The sequence below is a fragment of the Macrotis lagotis genome, chromosome 3, assembly GCF_037893015.1.
Source record: "Macrotis lagotis isolate mMagLag1 chromosome 3, bilby.v1.9.chrom.fasta, whole genome shotgun sequence".
Lineage (NCBI taxonomy): Eukaryota > Metazoa > Chordata > Mammalia > Peramelemorphia > Peramelidae > Macrotis > Macrotis lagotis.
In genome coordinates, this window is record NC_133660.1 from 113,842,574 (window position 1) to 113,864,386 (window position 21,813).

Genomic DNA, 21,813 nt, shown 5'->3' on the forward strand with positions numbered 1-21,813 from the left:
TAACTTTACTTGAAAAGGGAATAACAACTACATGTCTCAATAAAGACTTCCTGTAGGAGGTCACCTAAGCTAAACCTTTAATGAAACTCGGAAGGAGTCACTCTCTACCTTCGAATGAAAGCAAAGCCATACCAAATGAACTGCTTGAGAAAGTAAAAATGATGCTAATTGAATAAATTGGTCATAAAAGAGATTCGAATTGTCAAATACAATGTTCTTTTTTCCTGTTCTTTTTTGTATTTAAAAAATGTGAAATCTAGTAATATGTGGGGTGTCCTTAATAATAAAAAGAAATAAGTAACAGAAAATGGCACAAAACATGTGGAAAAGCAACTGAACTACTAAAAACACAAAATGTAAGGAGAGTCAGGGTATTGACAACACATTCCCCCCAATGTTTCTCCTTGAAACAAAAATCTTTTTTTTCCCAACAAAACTATTATTCTGGTATTACACAGTTATGAATCATGGAATACCACAGTCTCAAAAGAACTGAGATTGGAGATAACCCAAAGGCAATGGAGGGGCTCCTGGTGGGAGTGAGCAGGCTAAAACACATTACAAATGAATCTTTACACATATATTCATGTGTGTACACACACACACACACACACACACACACACACACACGAGGATATTCATAGAGAAGGGAGCAAAAGCTTTTGCAAAAATGTCCTACAGCAGAGCACACCATTACAGTCACATGATTGATTTAAGTTGTAGAGAATCAATCATCACAATGTATTTTTGTTAACTATATAGAAGTACATTATTTGGACAGAAAAAAATCCACCCTTAAAATTCTCCTCACACAAAGCTTCTTCCACCCACGAGTAAAAATCATCTAAAATTCCTTCATAAGAAAAATGCAAGATCAGAGATAGTTGTTGGAAAGTCCCAAATTGTTGTTATCATAAGAGTTACAAAACAAGGGGGTGGGGGGGGTGCGCGTGTATGTTCTCTGTTGTCATGGAGGACTGAGAACAGAGAGAGACCTTGTCTGTGGGATGCTACTGAGCTGATCATGTTAATTCCTGGAACATGGCAGAGCCTCCTCAGTGAGATCTGTAATCCTTCAAATGACTATCCACAGAGGAAAAACAAAATGAATGGAGAAAGCCATTTGGGTGGTCAACCTATAGAGCTCATGCCTCAGTGACTTTTTGCTGAAAAGACAATGCAAATAGACATTGAACTAGGGCCAAATTGAGAAGTAAGAAGTGAGCTAAGTGTACTGCTTTTGAAAAGTTGCACAATTCCTCCCTATTCCCCTCAATGTTTCTCCTTGAAACAAAAAACTTTTTCCCCAACAAAATTATTCTTCTGGTAATCTCTGTATTATTCTGGAACAGTTATGAATCATGGAATACCACAATCTCAAAAGAACTGAGATGGAAGATAAACCAAAAGGCAATGGAGGGGCTCCTGGTGGGAATGAGCAGGCTAAAACACATTACAAATGAAGTTTTAAGCTGGATAAAGAGAGGAAGGACATCATCAGAGAAGTGTATGACCAGAAAAAAAAATTAGCCAATCTCATTACAAAAGAACAATAACTTAGACTCACTCAAAGGAATAAAAGAGAGGAAGACCTGAAGCATATTGGATAAACTCTTAGCAGCAGATTTATAGGAGGACATGAATAAGGGTCACATAGGATAAACAGTTATAAATAAATTGGAATCTGCATAATTGGCAGGGGTGTCCACATAGATATGGCTCCAAGTCCATTGGAGCATTCAAGTGCTGGGGAAGGAAAAATATCTGAGAGGGAAAGGAAGTGAGTGTGCCATTTTTAAATATCCCCAGCTTGGATATTTGTCAAACTGAATTTTCAGTCCTTATTCCTATGACTCCAGTGGGATTCAAACTTCAATTTGAAGTCTCTAAAATATAACTTCTACAATAAATAAAACTTGATCTAATATAATTACTCTAAGTAACCCAGATGAGTGTCCAAATTGATCAACATCTTAAAAGGGTTTCATGATAAATCAATAGACCAGTCTGTATATGTACCTTGTGCCTTGTCACTATACTTTTTTTTTAACCAGACATGATTTCATTTGTATAAAGAATTCTCAGAGTGCTTAGGGTTATTGAGGGGACCTACTCTCTCAATCCAGATGTGCACTGGCTGAAATATATAATTTTAGAGGAAGATTCTTAACCGGGCATCTATGAACTTGTGTTTGCTTTAATATTTGGTAGATATATTTCAATGTAATTGGTTTTTATTGCACTCCTATGTGTTTTATTCTATACATTTAAGAATATGATTCCCAAATTGCTCAAAATCTCAAAGAGGGAAGGAAAGAATTTGGAACCCAAAATTTTAAAAAATATTTAAAATTGTTTTATATGTAATTGGGAATAAAAAAGAAGTGGTATTCACTACAGTTTTTCAAAAAAGAAAATAATTCTAAGGAGGAGTCCGAGGAATTCACCAAACTGACAATAGAATCCATTACACACACACAGACACACACACACACACACACAGACACACACACACACACACAAACACACACACACACACACACACACACACACACACACACACACACATATACAAATACACTGACTTAGAGAAATGCCAGAAACTGAGAGAGTTATTTACCTAGTCATGCAGGTATTATGGTAGGACTTGAACCCAAGTCTTCCTAACTCAGCAGTTGAAATCACCCAAAGAGCAATGAAGGAGCTCTACCTACATTCTACCTACAATGCCATATTGAACTTGTGAAAAACTGTAGTATGCTCCTACATTAAAATCATCCATAGTGCCTCATTCTAGCATGGAGATGATCCTGGGTTCTTGAAAGCTAGGTCAGCAGTACACAAACTAGAAAGTTCTATAATGTTGGGAAAGCTTCAAGAATGAGTCTAGGATTTGTAACACAAAGAGAATATAAAAAAGAGAAAAGGATTTAAATGCACAAAAAATATTTATAACTACTTCTTTTATGGTGGCAAAGAACTGGAAATTAAGGGGATGCCATCAATTGAGAAATGACAGAAAAGGTATGGTATATGATTATATATACCATAGAATAGAATACTATTATACTATAAGAAAGGATGAGTGGTTGGACTTGAGAAAAGCCTAGAAAGACTTAACATGAATCGATGCAAGGTGAACTGAGTAGAATCAAGAATACAATGTACACAGTAGCAGCATGATTGTGCCATGGCCAACCACAAATTCTCAGCAATACAATTCAAGACAATTCCAGAGGACTCAGGAGGATAAATGCTATCTATCCATATCCAAAGAAAGAATTGGTGGAATCTGAAATCAGATCAAAGCATACTATTTTCACTTTATATTTTCCTTTAGTCTGTTTTTTTCTTTTATATGAATAATATGGAAATGTGATTTATATAATTGTACATATATATATATAATCTATATAAAATTTCTTATCATTTTAGGGAGGGGAGAGAGATTGGAGAGAGGAGGAAAGGAGGGAGAAAAATTTATAACTCAATATTTAATGTTAAAAATATTAGGGGACAGCTGGATAGAGTGGATAGAGTACCAGCCCTGAAGTCAGGAGTACCTGAGTTCAAATCTAGCCTCAGACACTTAATAATTACCTAGCTGAATGACCTTGGGGAAGTCACATAATCCCATTGTCTTAAATAAATAATAAAAAACATTTAAAATTGCTTTGAAAATGTTAATGTTAAATTAATATTATATTAAAAAAGAATGAATCTGGGGGGTGGATAGAATATCTGTCATGCCATTATTAGTCAAGTTAAGCTCAGAAAGGCCCCACCAGGTGAATCATAGGATGAAACTCAGCCGTGGCTGCTCACTAAATATTATCTTCTAAGCCTTAGGTAAAGAAAGGGTCATGACTGGCATCAGTAAAGGAATTTCCACGAGGACAAAAACCACAATCTTTGAGGTAAGAAGTAAGAACAAATTATGTTCTGTCGAGAGCAAACATAAAATGGAAAATTGTGTTTGATATTTGTACAAATAATTATGGCAGCTTAGATGTATGCCAATAAGAGACTTGTGGATAAAACCAAATGCATGGTCATAATTCATATTGGGTCAGAGACTAAAAACTATGAAGGGCTTTTGAAGTTCGTATTCCAAACCTCTTGTTTTATAGCAGAGTAAACAAATGCTAGGACTCCGGGTTCAAATTCAACCTGTTTACTGTTTATGTGACTTTAAGCAAGTCACTTTACCCCCTATGCTTCAGTTTCATCATCTATAAAATGAGGGGATTTCAAGAGCCTCTGAGGTCCCTTCTAGCTCTAGATCTGGGATCATATAAGACTCAGATATAAAAAAGTAACTTTATCTAAGATTAAGCAAATAATAAATAGCAGAGCCAAGATTCATACCTATATTCTCTCTTTCTTTTAAGAGCATATTTATCTCTACTCTGTTCTTGATTAGGTTGCACTCTATTCTACTAATTTATCTCACAATGCATGTTATCAATGTATGTATATCACAATGTATGTTCTGGATAAATAATCACAATGGTTGACATTCATACAGCTTTCTAAAGTTTTCAAAGTCCATCTATCTTCTCATTTGCACCTCCTGACAATTCTATTAGCCAGAGCTAATTATTATCTCCCACTTTTAGAAAATAAGAAATCAATTATCTGAATACAAGACTTGCGCAAAGTCACACATTTTTTATATGTTTGAGGTGGGATCCAAACATAGGTATTCCCCAATCCCAATATTCTGTCTTTTGTGCTGTTATCTCTCATGATAACTTGGATTGCATAAGCTCATCACTGTCATTCATGGCTCATATTTTACTGATGAAGAGTCAGAAGAAGGGGCAGTTAGGTGGCACAGTGGATAGAGCACCAGCCCTATAGTCAGGAGGACCTGAGTTCAAATCCAGCCTCAGACACTTAATAATTATCTAACTGTGTGTCCTTGGACAAATCACTTAACCCCATTGCCTGGTAAAGAAAATTTTTTAAAGAGTCAGAAGCATCATATTAAGACACTGACATGCATTAGAAGGTATTGCAATAAATGATTGTTTCAGAGTACATGAAAAAGACCTATATTCTGTATGAGAAATATCTTTCTTTTGTGTCCACCAGACACATTCTTCCATGTTCCCTTTGGACTCTGCACAAATAGGAAGAACACTCTCCCACTTTGAACAAAGCCATGAATGGAGGACTGGAATTCCATGATTATGAAACCATAAAATATCAGAACTTAAAGTGAATTTAGCAATAATCTCAACAATGCCCTTATTTAACAAATGAAGAAAATTAACTTTAGAGAAACGAACTAACTTTTCCCAGATCACACAGTTAATAAGTAGGCGGGATAGGATTCAAGTCTAGGTCTTATGATTGCTTTTCCATCCTCAATGATAGGAAGAACTGGACTCAACAAGTATATTCCCTGGGAACTGGAAATTCCTGGCTCCCAGAGCATAGATTTTTCTGTGGATAAAATATTTCCAATTATTTCATTAAAAGAATTTTTAACAAGTGAATAATGGGAAAACTGGCTCGGAAAAATAAGAACTGACCTAAACCTTCTCAAAATCTAACCACATCATTTTTGAGGTTAGAGGGGAAAAAGTATAATTCATTTTCTTTTTAATTTTCACTGAAAGATACAAAATTCCTTCTGGATTAAGCCAAACTGATGCTAAACTATAGGTTTAAAAAGGGCAGAAGGGAAAAGCTAGTCCTGGAATAATTCCAGGTAGCCCAAAGGCAAAAAGATTTCCAATCCTATTGGAAGGAATTTGAAGAATTCACACAATGAGGTGCTTGAGCTGAGTCATCTTAAACTCTGGACTAAATCAATTGTGTAGAAGGATTTAGTAAGCTTTACTCAACCCTAGAGTTTTTGTGTGACCATGGGCAAGACACTTTCTCTCCATGACTTAGTTCCCTCACCTCCTGGAGATAATATTAAATATTTGTACTATATTCAACTCATGGGGCTATTGGAAAGTAAGTCCTTTGTAAACCACCAAAGGCTTTCATTTCTCATCCCACCAGGTTGAAATGAAGTCATGAGCACAAGGCCCTGTTGTTGCTTCTGTTCCTATTATAAAGTCCTGAGAGCATCTTGTGAGATTCAATGAATCAAATCCAGTAGCCAAGATGGTGTTTTCTAGAACAATATCATTCATCATCTCCAACCTTTTGGATGTGAATTTGATGAAGTGAATGCTTTTTTCAGTTTGACCCACTCTCCCCAAGAATCAAGATGGTATAAAAGAGAGTAAACTTTTGTTAATAAGAATGTTTCTGTTCTTATTGCATCTTCTTTTTAAAAATGTATTTTATTTTTTAAACTATTTTCCAATAATATAAAAAAATTTAACAATCATTTTTTGAAACTCCAAATTTTCTTCCTTCCTTAAAGCAATTTGATATCAACTATACATGTGACTTCATGCAAAACATAGCTCCATCTTAGTTATTTAACAAAAGAAAACAGACAAGAAAATAAAACAAGAAAAATAGAGCTTTTAAAGTAAACTTTAATCTGCATTCAGAGTTGATCAGTTCTCTAGTGGTCCGGAGGTGAATGGCATCTTTTATCATGTGTCCTTTTGAAATTGTTTTGAATTATTTTCTTGATCAGAAAAACTATTCTTTCACAGTCAATCATCCTTATAATTTTTTCCATGTAATTGAGAAGTATTTAATAAAAATATTTTTAAAAGGAAAGAAATGATGAGCAGGCTGATTTCAGAAAAACCTGGGAAGGCTTATAGAAACTCAGACAAAGTGAAGTGAACAGAGCCAGAAAACCACTGATATATGGAGTTATTTTCATCAATGAATTTTTGTACCTCTTTTTCATGAAGTCAATTCTGCTTGTTCAGTGTTTGTTTCTTCAGTATTTCTCGTGCCTCTTTTGCCAGATTGTTAACTGTCTTTTTTAATTTTCTTTTTTAATTTTAATTTTCTTTCTTTGTTTTCATTTCTTTACCTAATTTTTCCTCTATCATTCTTACTTGTGTTTAAAAATCATTTAACTCTTTGGGGAATTATTACGCTTGTATCACATTTTTCTCTCTGCGGCTTTGTTTATAGTTGCTTTTATTTTGTTGTCTTCTGAATTTGTATCTTGATCTTTGCTTCATCATAGTGGCTTTTTATGGTCAGGTTCTTTTGTTATTGTTGCTGTATGCTCATTTTTCCACTTTATTTCTTAATTTGGAACTTTATGTTAAAGTTGGGGTCTATTTCTGTTTGGGACAGGGGGAGGATCTATTCTCAAGTTTCAGGCTTTTTTTTGCACTGCTGTTTGCAGAGTTAGTTCCTGGGATTGGGGAAATTTTCAGTTTTTCTAAGGCAGTGTGATCTGGAAAGAAGTGTGGTCACTGCTTCTTGGTCTATATTCCTGAACCTTAACCAGGAAAGATCTCAAATTCCTTGGCATTGAAATCAGGAAAGCTCCTCAGGATCTCTCTTTCCTTGGAACCAGAAATGATGCTATTTCTAAGAATTTCTAATCACCTGGGACCAGAAATGATACTGTCCATCAGAGCTCCCACTCCCTGTTGACTGAGAGTGGTCCTCTTTGCCCTTGAACTATGATTCAAATGGGTATAGACAGGGAGTTGCCAAACAGCAACAGGTCCTGCATCCAGTGCACAGATACCCAGAAATCTCTTTCTGAGCAGTTGCCAGGTCCCCTTAAAGTTTCTGACTTGATGGCTCTTGAAGCTGCTGCTGCTTCTGTCCCACCACTACTGCTTCATCTACATAGGCCCTGGGTCAGCCTCTACTCTTGTGTCACAGGCCTCACTTTCCAACCACCTAAGTTGTCTTGGGCTTTAAGAATGATTCATCCTTACCTTTTGGTGGTGGTACTTCTTCAGAATTTTATTTGAGGCATTATTTTAAAGTTGTTTAGAGGAGAATGTTGGAAGAGCTCAGCTGAATGCATCTTTGCCATATTACCTTCTCAATAAAAGTCTTCGTGAAGCTTAATTGACATTAGTTGTTTAAAGGGTACTAAGGTGATTATCATCAGTGATAAAAAGTGATAATTACCAGTGACCAAAAGTCATCAGTGATAAAATAGAAATGCTAACTAATGATTGTTATTAGAGAGAATACAGCAGGATAAAAGCTCATTAGGCTTTATTAGCTCTTTATATTAGAAAAATCATTTCACTGTCCCTCAGGGATACCCCTAGAATTCTGGAAGTGGGAAAAGAAGATGCAATCTTGCTTAAGTCTCGACTCATCCAAGAGAATGAGAATTGGGATAAGGCTCCCCAGAGCTATTATACTCATATAGCTCGTGTAAGATATGGGACAAGCACTGACTTTGGAAGCAAAGATACTGAGTTCAAATCTTGCCTCTTTCAGTTTTTGCCTATGTGACCTTGAATGATCCGATTAATTTCTTTGTAAATTTCTTTGTAAAATTTGTACATGTAAAATGGGAGGCTGAGCAGGATGGTTTCTAAGGTCCCTCCTCTTTCATTTGTTTTTGTTTTGGGGTTTTTTTTGGATTTTTGCAAGGCAAATGGGGTTAAGTGGCTTGCCCAAGGCCACACAGCTAAGTGTCCGAGACTGGATTTGAACCCAGGTACTCCTGACTCCAAGGCTGGTGCTTTATCCACTATGCCACCTAGCCTCCCCTGGTCCCTCCTCTTTCAAAACTACAATCCCATGAATTCTATTTTAAAGATATTTGACTCTCAAACTAAAGAGAGGTAGTATGGAACAGTGGTCAGAGAGCTGGTCTCAAAATCAAGACTGAAATTGAAGTACCAACTTTGAAACATCATTTCACATCTCAGTGACCATAAACTATATAAGATAAGCTGCCTTGGAAGAGAATTTCTCACAAGGACTCTCCACCATCATCGGTAAAATCACAAGTCCAGTCCAAACAAACAAACAAAAAAAAGACATGGGGAGATTAAGTGGATTTGCTACAAGATATACAAAGGATGCCCCAAACAGTGGAAATATTTTTAAAATATTTTTGTCTCTTGTTCACAGTACCAGTAGATGAGTAAAGATTTCCATTTCTGTAATTATACCACTTCTTCATTCAATGAAAACCAAACATCACTAAATGAAGCTCACCTGGTTGTGACCATATTCTTACAGGATGATATCTTCAGCTCTTCTCCACACAAGAGTTCAGAGAAGGAGCCTGGAATTTGAGGTTATTGGGGCCTAATGTGATACAGCTGCCAGACTGGGAAAAACTGGTTTCAACAAAGATGAAGCTATAACGAAGGAAAAGGGGTTGACCAAGAAAAGGAAAGGTCAAAGGAAAAAACCCTGCCATATTGAAAGGTAATAAATCCAAAGCCTAAATAGCAGTCAAGGACCTCCTCCTCCTCACAGCTTTCCCTGGAAATTCCCACAGTCTAGAAACACTTTTGGAAAGTCCTCCCTGATGTCATCTTTTTAAAAAAGAGACCCAGACTCTAAGGTGGATGGAGGCAGATCCATGGCCACTCATCAAAGAAAAATAAGGATTCCAAAATGAAGATAAAGTAGTTTATAGCTTGAGACATATGGGGTAAATTTCAAAAATTTCAACTTTGAAAGTGAAGCAAGAAATAGAATTATGCTATAATTCTCTACTAGTTATACCAATGAAGCAGAAAATATATAGGTGTGGATAATAAAGAGGTTGAAGTGATACAGCCCAGACCTGGAGTCAGGAAGACTTGAGTTCAAAATCTGCCCCAGACACTTATGTGACCTCAGAAAAGTCACTTAAATTCTCTCCACTTAGATTCCTTAATTTTTTTTTTATTTAAGGCAATGGAGTTAAGTGACTTTGCCTAAGGTCACACAGCTAGGCAATCATTAAGTGTCTGAGGACAGATTTGAACTCAGGTACTCCTGACTCCAGGGCCAGTGCTCTATCTAATGCATGACCTAACCGCCCCTCCACTTAAATTCTTAAACACTATCCCATAAAATAGGTGATAAAAAAAATAGCACCTACTTCCCATGGTTGTTATGAAGATAAAATAAGATAATATTAATAAAGAATTTTGTAAATTTTAAAGTCTATATAAATGTTATGGCTATTATTATTATTTTTTTAGGTTTTTGCAAGGCAATGGGGTTAAGAGGTTTGCCCAAGGCCACATACCTAGGTAATTATTAAGTGTCTGAGGCTGGAATTGAACTCAGGTCCTCCTGACTCCAGGGCCAATGCTCTATCCACTGTGCCACCTAGCTGCCCCTATGGCTATTATTATTAATTATTATTACTTCTGAAGTAAAACAAAGCTGGACTTTGGTAGGTGATTCTCAGTCTAGGTCTAGAGCTAGAGGAAACTTCAAAGACTCTCTAAGTCAACCCCTTCATTTTACAGAAAAAGAAACTAGGGCATTGAGTTTAAGTAACCAAACTCAGATAAATAATGGCAAAGGCAGGATTTAAACAGAAGTTCCTTTGACCCCAAAGTCAGCACTCTTTGAATAGGATCACACTGCCTCCTATAATAAATGGACAATTTTCAAGCATCACATTTTATTTATTTTTCCTCAGATGTATCCTCATTAAGTAATATCAAAAAGATATTATTTTTTTCAATTCAATTCAATGAGGGTAAGAACTGTGGCAAAAACATTATGACTCTGACATCATAGCCAGAAAGACCTTCAGACACTTTATGGACTGTTCATCCAAACTATAAACCCAATGGGATATTTGGAAAGATTACTACCGTGTAATAATTGCCTTCCTAATTTCCAGTTGGGTAGTTGGGTGGCTTAGTGGATAGAAGTCAGGAAAAATGAGTTCAAGTATGGATTCAGACATTTATTAGCTGTGGCCCTGGGCAAATCAATTAACCCAATTTGCCTCAGTTTCTTCATCTGTAAAATTAACTGGAAAAGGAGAAGGAAATGGTAAACTACTCCAATATCTTTGCCAAAAAAACCTAATGGGGTCACAAAGAATCAGAGATGATGATGATGATGATGATGATGATAATAATAATAAAAGATTGAACAACAATGTCCAGTTCAAGATATGTAAAAAGAAACATTGAAAATGTTCACAGTTAATGCAAATAAGTTTAGTTCTAGTGATCCAACACTATCCTTTGAACATAAGTTTTGTGATTCAGCCTTTGATTTCAATGATATACTGAGCTTTACCGGAGCAGATCAGCACCCTCATAGCAATTTATGATCTTAGGACAAAGATGTCAAATATACCACCCACCAGAGACTTAAGACTCAGAATATTCTTTAGTGAAGAAACAGATGAAAATATAATTGGAAAAATATTTAAAAGAGCAAATAAAAACATAATACAAGACAGATAATATTAAATTTGTCATTTTCTAAGTTAATATGGAACCTGAAGGGATCCATCTTATATGAGTTTGACACCACTGACCTAGAGTATTAACTGACATGCTCAGGGTCGTAACCAGGATGAATCAAGGGCAGGTTCCAAGAACATTATACTTCCTATTCCATGCTGCCACTTCTGGAATGTGATTTTTAATTATATGATGAAATATTAGTCAAAATTGTGCCCCAAACGGTATTCTTTTTTCAAATCCAATTAATGAACATCACTGTCATGAATGTGTTGACTGTTGCCCTTTTCAGTTCTGAAAGTAAATGACTGAATCCCTCTTTTGCTGTTCTTCTCAAGTCCAAGTCATGAATGAGGAGATGCAAACACATGTGCACCCTTAGATCAGTCTCTATATTGAGAAATTTGAATCACTTTCATTTCTGCTTTCCTAATCCAGAATAGCCCAAAATAAACCAGTTACTAAAGCAGTGCCCCCAAATACCTCCAGCCAGAATGATGGGGTCTTTTCTTGAATCTCAGCTTTCCCTAGGACTTTCACCAAAAGGACTATATATTTGTGTGTGGCATGTTCAGCAACTCAAATTCCATCTGTTGCTTTCAAGACAGAGGACTTTATTGTATTGACTTTGCTGTCTTATCTGATGGCAATAAATAACCTGTCCAGAGTAGAACACCAATTCCGCCAGTGACCCCTGTTGCTTAAAACAGACAATAGAGTGCATGTCCAATCTAAGACACTCCATGGATTTGGGGGCTGCCCTATCTGATTATTTCTGGGTTTTGCCATTTCCATTCAGGATTCCCTAGAGTGGGAAGCAAGATGCTTTACTTAAACCTTAAAGGAAATTCAGAAGGGGCTGAAACAGATCAGTGGAACAATACATAGCCCAAACCTCAGAAAGAGGGAGTAGGTAGCAAGAGAGGGGCTGGGGAGAGGCAAAGGGCAAGAAAGAAAGAGAAATGTTTAAGAATCTAAAAAGTCTTGGTTAGAGCCAGGGACTGAAGAATTACTGACCTACAGTATATTCAAGAGCTTAAGTAGGAGGGTGGTGATAAGTCTACTAGGTGTTACCAGCATGGGACAATCCTCAGAAGCTCTCTGGTGGAGTAATCTACTAAAAGCTTTACCTAACAGAACTGCTTTGAAATGAGAGGGGGACAGAGAGAGAGAGAGACAGAGACAGGGAAGGAAAAGGGAGAAGGAAGGAAGGAAGGAAGGAAGGAAGGAAGGAAGGAAGGAAGGAAGGAAGGAAGGAAGGAAGGAAGGAAGGAAGGAAGAAATAAAGATGATTGACAAATACATGCATGCATACACATATTCCAGCAAACAACATTTATAAGCATTTACTCTGTGGTAGGCAGTATGTTAAAGCACTGGACATATAACTACAAGAAAACAAGACTATGCTTAAGGAATTTAAATTCTAATAGAGAAGGCTAAACATTAAAGGGGAGCTAGAAAATGGAGGATGGGGCAGAGCCATTGGTGATGAGATGGAGCACTGAAGAGAATGGCCTCAGACAGAATTGAAGAAAGGCAATCAAACCCAAACAGAGATTCAGTAATTAGGAAAGCAAGCTTAAAGAGTCATTCCAAGAGGGTCAAGGCAGCTGGTAAGGAAGTAGAATTGGGAAAACTATAAAGGCCAGATAACCAGCTTCTTTGTTTCTTTGACACATTCCACCTCCCTGCCTATGGTCTGAGGATGATGATGAGGATGATGAGGATGATGTTTGTCCTTTGTTCTTGAAGAAGACCATGATATCAGGGAGGTAATGCCATGACAAGCACATGAGTTGGGTTAAAGGAGGGGAGTGGGGACTGTGCTAAGTCACCAGTGTCATTTTTCTCCTCCAGTCATCTGGATCCAGTGACCAGAAATGAATCAGGACAACTGGAGATGGCCCTGGATATGAAGCAATCAGGGTTAAGTGACTTGCCCAGGGTCACACAGTCAGTGAGTATCAAGTGTCTGAGGCTGGATTTGAACTCCCATCCTCCCAACTCCAAGGTCAGTGCTCTCTCCACTACACTACCGAGCTGCCCTATCTATGGTCTGAGAATGCCCTGAGGTATGTACCTTGTTCTTTTCCACAATTTGTTTTTCCACTGTTGAGTTGCCTTATGGGTCAGAAAGAGCAAAAGAAGCCTTGTTTCTCACACAAAGAGCTCTTCTCCTGAAACTTATCTTCCTGGGAAACCCAATGCCCAATGGAAGTCATTTGGTCTCTTTGTCCTGAACCTCGCCTAAACCCAACATTCCATTGCATCCCCTTTTTGCTCTCCCAATTCTTTCCTCTTCTCTTCCCCTTCTTTTCTCTGATTTTGCTCCTTCCAACTGTAGCCTCTTCCCATCTATTCTCCATGCTAGCCCTAATCTTTCAGGGATCTTTCTTTTTTTCTTCTATTTTATAAGAAAAAAGGATCCAAATGTAACTTCTGGGAAACTGGATGGATGAAAAGTCTGCCTCTCTCTTTGGACAGTTACCTAGAAGCAGCTTCTGGGTCCTGTAGAAAGAAGGAAGATCACATTGGCCAGGGTTTTCAGCCTTTCCTGAGACAGTACAGTACAGGCAGTACAATTAACCAGACATAGTTATAAAACCTGTCTTTCAAAAAAGAAGAGGTTCTCAAAGAGGAACCAGAGTCCTTTTGTTTTCTGGTAACTCAAATTCATCTTTTCCTTCTCCATGTTTTAAACAGAGAGCCCTACAGCCCCTTTTAAATATGAATGTGAATAAGAGTTACATAAAAGAGACCTTGGTTTGACAAATGAATCTTATACTGTGACTTTACTTTTTCAAATCAGACCTCATCTCAAGATCAGAATTCTATATTTAGAGTCTTGGGATGTCATTGACTTTCCCAAGAGCCACACTTTTCAAATCCTTACCAGAATTTATTCATTGTTGCTGTTGTTTAGTGATTTTCAATTGTGTCCAATTCTTCATGACTGCTTTTGGGTTTTTTCTTGGCAGAGATACTAGAAGAAGTTTTTCATTTCTTTCTCCAGCTCATTTTATAGATGAGGAAACTGAGGCAAGCAGGGTTAAGTGACTTGCTTGGGGCTATGCAGATACTGCCTGAGGTTAAATTTGAACTCAGGTCTTCTCACCCAGCATAATATTCACTATCTAGTTGCCCTCTAGAATTTGTTCAATGTGCTTCTTTAACAACCTACATCAAAAATGAATAATATTCTCATTGGGCAAAAGAAAGCGAGGAAGGGAGAGTAGCACAAGGTAGCTCTAATTAACAATCAAATAACTAAGCAGGTATCTGAAATTCAGAAGTGTAGTACATGCTGGACCCCTTCCAAACTCAACAACAGCCAAATTTCAGGAAACACAAGAAGGAAGAACAAAATGTGTTCTTTGTTCAATGCCCCACCACACACAGCCCAAATTCTTTTACGTGGCTGCACCCATCCCCATAAAAAGGCACTAACTCAGTATATGATGTCAACCAGTGCAGCACTGGGAATCACCAGACAGTTCCCCCCTGGTCCTTGGCAAATCTGCACAGTTCTCTTGTCAGCCTAGAACCAAGGGGGAGGCAAAACTCACCAGCACCCCACAGAATGAGTTCACAGAACAGGATGTGATACTGCTACTTGCAGGAATCTGAAAGGAAATGTATGGTCTCCAAACCCTGGCCTTTGTTCTCACTTTTCAAGCAAAGGTGGATAAGCTAAGCAGAAATTTATTACTCATCTGTTCACATCACTTTTAAGGAAATCCTTGTCATCTGGTTTCAAGAAATCTTTCCTTCTCGGGATCTGCTCTCACCTAGCTGTCAGGAGCCATGCTGAAGTGTGAGTTGATGAGACTTAACAACTTCCAGGAGTGTTTCATCCCCCGCTTTTCCCATCCAGGGGGAAGATACCAAGATAGCCCCTATCTCCTGGAGAGGGTGAGGAGAGGCAGGAAGGAAAAACATCTAAGGTCCAGAGCACCCATATTTTTGCTGTAACCAGAAATGGCAACTCTGAAACCATGAAATGAGATGGTCTTCATACATAAGTGCTTAGAACATGGACCAAGGTACTTGGGTATGTTTTACTGCATGCAGGCTCATCTCTACTTCTGCCCTTTTCTAAGAACCCTGGTCAACCTCTATGCATCCCTATGTCAAGAACCAAAGGAACACAACTATAATGAAGGGAATATAGGCCCTGAGATTGATATTTGGAGCCTAAGCAGAACTCTCTGGGGATGTCTTTTCAATTCAACAAACATTAAGTACCTACTCTGTACAAGGGTAGTTAATCTACAAGCATTTAAACTTTCCAACGAAGGCAATAATACATCATTGAGGGAGACAACATGCAATTAATTATCATATACCCAAGACAGGGTGAAAATGGAAGGTCATCTCCAAAGGAAAGTAGTTGGGGGGGCAGGGACTGAAAGACCTTCTGCAAGAAGGTAAGATTCAAGCTGAGTCTTGAAGGAAAGCCTGGAGAGAGAAGAAAAGAGAGCACCCCAAGTATGAGGACAGTCAGTGAATAGAAAAGAAATATGGCTTTGAAATTGGAACTAAGTTCAGATCTTTGCTCTAACATATGTTAACTATCTGACCCCTATAATGTTATCTAGGAACCCTAGGAACCCAGAGATCCAACTTCCTTCTATTGGATCTTCCACATTACTGAGAAGAGACTTCAAGACCCCAAACCCTTTCCTCTTTTAAAGATTTCTTTTCCTGTCTCATACCATGGGTGAGTGCTCCTGTCTCTCTCTCTATCATTCTCTCATAACATAAAAATCTGTAAACTTAATTCGTAGAAGGCCGCAGGACTAAAGTGACAGAGTGCATGCCATATGTTGGCACCTGAACCATTGGTTCCTCTACTTAGACCTTGCTGTTCCCCCCATACAATACAGAATAAGCCTGTCTAATATGTTCTGGAGATGTTCAGGGTGGTCTTTTCTCCAACAAAGGCTGCTATCAGTAACAGGTCCTCTTAGCCAGTTCAACACCACCTCTCCAACCAGAGTAGTGGATGCATCCTCAGGAGAGGAACTTGAGGTCCCTGTTCCTCCTGACACCAGAAGCTGTGGATAGAGCAAAAAACAAAGCAGGAGTCTTGTATCAGAGGCGCAGTATGTACCAAGATCTCTGAAGATGATCTAGGCATCTTCCTCCACAAGAGTAAATGAAATGTTTGGAGGTCTGGGGAGGAGAAGATGGAATATAGATTTTTTTTTCTTTCCTTTTAAACTGTTCCACACCTTGACTACAAGGGGGAAAAAAAAGAGAGAACTATTGAATCCCCTTACTTCCCCAAAGAAGGGGAGCTCTGGAGTAGAAAGCTACTCCCATCCTGTATTATGTGATAAGGTTTCTGATGGCAATCATTTTGGATTTTAGGGAAGGATAACTTTTTGTTGGAGCAGTGACCCTAAGGGCAGCTCCTCTTTAAGAGGAACCTGGATCAGCCAAGTTAGAAAGAGTGAGGAGCCCCCAGACCCCACCCTTTTAGCAGTGTAGATTTTGTTCTCAGAAGACAGCAAGGGCAGCTAGGTGGCACAGTGGATGGAGCCCTGGAGTCAGGAGGATCCGAGTTCAAGTGCGACCTCAGACACTTAATACTTACTTAGCTGTGTGATTCTGGGCCAATCACTTAACTCCATTGCCTTGCAAAAAACCAAAAACAACAAAAGCCCTAGAGCACAGCCAAGTACTACTAAATAGGAGAGTAACTTCTTTAAAAAAAATGTTCCGTTTTTCTGGTTCTTTTGTCTGTTTAAAGGTAATTCTCACAAGCAGCCTTTAAATGGGAAATTGAGAAGTTGGTGTTGGGAGTTGGCTTTCGTGTCACCCAAAGCACCCCCCGGGAATTGAGCCCCCGGAGGATGGGCCGCTTCGAAGCCTCGGACTGGACGTGGACTTGCTGGGACTCGTTTATTCCCAAGAAGACCGAGACGGTCCATGGGCGCGGGAAGAAAGGGACCCAGAAATAGCCGCATTCCTCTGTGCAGGCCCTTCCAAGGCCATGCCGCCCATCTCCCAGGGCTGCCCCTAGGGTGGCTTTCGGATCTTGCCTTTTTCTATCCGATCTCGCAGAGCCACGCAGGTGAGAGACGGTGTGCGAGGACCCGTGGCTCCCGGGGCAGGAGGGCGGGCAAGGGGAAAGGCAGGCGGCAGCCGGGGGAGAGCCCCCCGCGGCCTCCAGCCTTGGAGGCAGAAAGGAGCTCGCGCGCCTCCCGGTGGCCGCTCCGAGCTGGGGCGCCAGATGCGCGGGGCCCCGGTGCCCGGGGGCCGAGCCATCCGCTGGGGTGGCACGGATGGGAAGAGCTCGGAGGCCAACGCGAGGGGTGCTGCAAGAACGGCAGACGCGCAAGCGGGCTCCCCTTCAGTCCGGATGCCTTCTGGCAGCTGGAGGGGCCACCTAAAGCAACGGCTATGCAGCTCAGTCCTGGGGCGACCCCACCCCAGAGCTGGCGGGCCCAGAATCTGTCTGCGAGGGCCCGCGGCCACTTTGCTTGGACCTCCGAGGTCAGACGGGGCTTGGCGGAGGTGTGGTCAGTCAAGTGCAGTGAAAGGGAAATGGAGAATTGGAAACCATGCCCCCCCCCCCCCCCCCCCCCCCCAGACCTGGGCCATCCCCCGGGAGCCCAGACAAGGCCGGAGCCCGGGGCGGTGTGCTTCTATTTTCTTGGATAGTCCAATTTCGAAGTAGCTTCTGCTGCTGTAGGAGCAGAGTGGGGAGGGCCATTTGTTTTCCAGTCTTTAGCCGAATGCGTGCAAAGCCACAAGACGCCAAAGTCGAGATTCCGTAAGAGAAAGCAAAGCGCCTCCGGCCTCCCAGTGTCCCCTGAGGATTATGCCAAGAGATGCAGACCAATCGTTTTGTGAAGACTAAAGATACCGCCTCTAGGTACCTGATCGATCCACGTCGCTCTGTCTAGAAGTTTCGAAAAGGATGGAACTTTGTGTTGTCGGGGAAAGACTTGGGAGAGAAATTAACCTTTGTGTCATTTTTCCCATTTTCCCCTGCCCAACTCCTCCTTTTACATGCAGCCATAAGTATGCAAAGGAGTGTCTTGGGAAAATCCTGTGAGCCTTTGGTTTCTCAGGGAGTCTTTCAAGGCAGTTCCTGGAAGTGATTATAGTTAGGAGGGAAGCAGATGACTACCCACAAACCTACGGAAAATTTGGGCTTGTGTCAGAAAGGTAACAATCACCATCATCATCAAGTGTTTATTAAGCACAGGCACTTGTAGGAGCTAGAAGAAGAGACAAAAATAAACAGCCCCTGCCTTCAAAGAGGGTACATTCTTCTGGGGGAGACAATGAATCCACATCTAAGAAAATTTCAAAATCTATATGCAAAGTAAATGCAAGTTAACTAGAGGGTAACTGATATTCCTCACTGGGGTGGGGAAGGAGGATCAGGAAAGGGATTAGATAAGGGGAAGACAACCAAGCCACCACTCAGGGTTTACCTTAGTCTGTAAGGATTTTTCAGAACTGGGCTGGAGTCAAATCAATTTTGAAAGAAGTTGAGGATTCTATAAGATTTAAGGATTCTAATGTCTGCAACTGGTAAGAAGTTGTTCAAGGGCAGCAATGGAACACCGAGGGGGAACGAGACTTGAGTAAGGAACAGCATAGATTGCACCCTTGAAGGAAAGCAATGTATCTGAAAGTCTGGAAAAGAAGGCTGGAGCCAGAATGTGAGTTTTCAAAACCAGAGGTATTTGTATGCTATCTTAGAGGCTACAGGGAGACAGCAGAATATTTTGAGCAGAGGCATGACATGATCATACCTGTGTTTTATGAAGTTCAGTTTGGTGAGCTTTGGTGTGGTGGATGAATGGAAGAGGAGAGAGGCCACTTGGGACTACTGCAATAATCCAGGTGAGAGGTGATAAGGATATTAACTAAGGTGCTAGTCATTTGAATGGAGAATTGACCTTAAAACTCTTTACAATTTAGGGTATTTTAAAAACATTCTAGACTGCTGATACTTTAATCCAGAAGAGATTGTCCTCTAAACTCCCTCACTTTACAGATGAGAAAATTGAGACATGCTATGCTTCTGTGAATGTCATTTCATCTTCATAATCAAAGAGACCATCAAATAGGCATTATTGTGCCCCATTTTACAAAGGAAGGTGTTAAGAAACAGAAGTGACTTGCCCAGAGTCATAGTACCAGCTATGGGCTGAGTGGTATAACTGGGACTCAAGCCCAGAACCATGCCTGGTTGAAAACTCTTTTCACTAAAAAAGAAACTTAAAATTTAGCTTCCCAATTAAAAACAATTATGTTTTAAATGACTTCAAATCATTTAAACTTTTTTTAAGTCCACAATATGTGCAGAAGGCAACCTCACATAGTAAAGATAGCCTTAGGTACAAGAAGATCTGGGTTCAGGTCCTTCCTCTGACATATTAAATGAGGGACCATGGCCAAGTCAATTAACCTCTCCTATAAATGAGCAGTTATTTACTTGTACACACATGCACGTGTGTGTGTGTGTGTGTGTGTGTTTGGGGGGGGAGAACTCTTTAAGACTCTAAATTTCAGAACTGCTATCAATCTCTATTGATGTAGGGAGTTTACACACCAGGAGATCCTCACTTCAAAACAATGGTTATTGTAAAAAGTCTTTGCCCAGAAGGAATTTATCTTCTCCTAGTTCAGTGGAACATACCTGCATGGTCCACTGCAGGTTGTTCAATTAAATTGATGAAAATGTTTTGAGAACAGTGCAAGTTCAGGTTAACATGCAATGTGTCACAATCTCACTAGCTCTCCCAATTTACAAGGGTATCTCTATTTTAAGAACAATGGGCTTACATCGGATGCTCATTGACTCTCTACACCATTATCCTGTTAATTAGAAGAAAAAAACTCAAGGAGAAGAAAAATCACTTTTAAAGAGGTAGTAAAATTGTGTGGTTGAAAGTGGAAGTGCCTAGATTATCCAGAAAATGATCTCCTTTTTTAAAATCAATGGAGATTATTCCAGAACAAGTAGAGGTGTCTTCACTCTCATAAAATAGGAGAAACAACTTGGGGGGAAAGCCTGCAAAGCGGGAAAATGGAAGACTAATGATAACCGAATTAGAGCCAGAAGGATTCGAAGGGTCTCAAGCCCAGAACCATGCCTAGTTGAAAACTCTTTTCACTAAAAAAAGAAACTCAAAATTTAGCTTCCCAATTAAAAACAGTTATGTTTTAAATGACTTCAAATCAATCAAACTTTTTTTAAGTCCACAATATATGGACTCCACTTTTACAAATGAGGGAAGAGGTCACACATCATAAACAGGCCGTGTGGTATTCGAACTATAGTCTCCAAATCTACCAGTAATTTCTGGCAATGAGGACAGTGAACGTTCATTACCCCAGATAATCAGTCTTTTGAACTTGACCTCCAAGAACCCGAGTTCAAATTCTGCTTTGGACACTTCCTTCCTGAGTGCCTGGGAGCAAGTCATTTCATCTCTGTCACAGTTTTCTTCGGTATTGGACTAGATGCCGTCTGAAACACCTTCCTGCACTAGGTCTACCATCTACAATCACAGCGATTGTTCTAATGCTTCTCTTGGTAAGGTCGGGGAGACAGACACATCAACGCCGGCCGGGTTCGGCCCCCAGACCTCTTTATTTTGGAGAACCACAGAAAGCGGAGCTGCAGCATCCTCCGGAGCCGGGCTGGCTTGGCTAGACTAATCTGTGCCCAGGGCTCAGGAGCCTGAGCAAGGCTGGACAAAGCAGCCGCCTGCTCCTCTCCGTCTGGGGGGTGGCGGGAGCCGCTCAGATCCTCCAAAACCAATGCGCTGTGTCCTAAAAAAAGTCCCGGGTTTGACCGAGGCCAGAAGGCGCGCCCCGTGCCCGCGGGAAGGGGGCACTGATGGGCCTCCCTGGGTGAGCCCTGCGGTGGCGGGGCCGCTCGCCTGGTCCACACCTCCCGAGGGGGACGGCGGGCTCCGGACGCTCTGGGCGCCTCCTGGGACCCCGAGGTCCGCCGCGCGCGCTCTCTCCGGCCTGGCTCTTTGTTCGGGGGGCTGGCCCTTAGAGTGGGCTTGTTTGTTTGAAACAATCAGAGGGCGAGCAGTGGGTAGTACTTTGTGGGGTTGGGGCAAAGGGCTGGGGTGGAGCAGGGGGCGTTCAGAAATTCCAGGCAGGGGAAGGGGGGGAGAGAAATCCCCCTCCCCATCAGCCTCCCCACCCCCACCCCCAAAAAGCAGCCCGAGAAGTAGTGACCAATCCTCCTCGGATCACCAAGGAAAGGCTCCTCCCTTTCTCCCCTCCCCACCTCGATTTGCATAAAAAAGCCAGGAAAGTTGGTTTTGCCCCTAGCACCGGATCGGGCTGCGGAGCCCCGAGTGGTCCCCCCAGCTGAATGAGGTCTAGGGAGGCCCCCAGAGCGCCCCTCGCCGCCCCCAGCTCCGCGCCCCTTCCCGGCCTGCCCCCGGCCGCGGCTTAGTTTCCCGACTCGGACCAGCTCGGCTCCAGGGCCGGGGGGCCGGAGGGCTTGCTTCGGAGGTCG

At 40.7% G+C, this 21,813-nt stretch overlaps 1 protein-coding gene across 1 annotated transcript in view; it reads left to right on the forward strand.

Moving 5' to 3' along the window:
- Window positions 1-17,331, forward strand: part of LOC141519190 (sialomucin core protein 24-like) — a 55,021-nt gene extending 37,690 nt beyond the window's left edge. The window contains 1 exon segment of the mRNA XM_074231574.1: window positions 17,134-17,331. Coding sequence (XP_074087675.1) covers window positions 17,134-17,331 — 198 coding nt within the window.
- The last annotated feature ends 4,482 nt before the right edge of the window (window positions 17,332-21,813 follow it).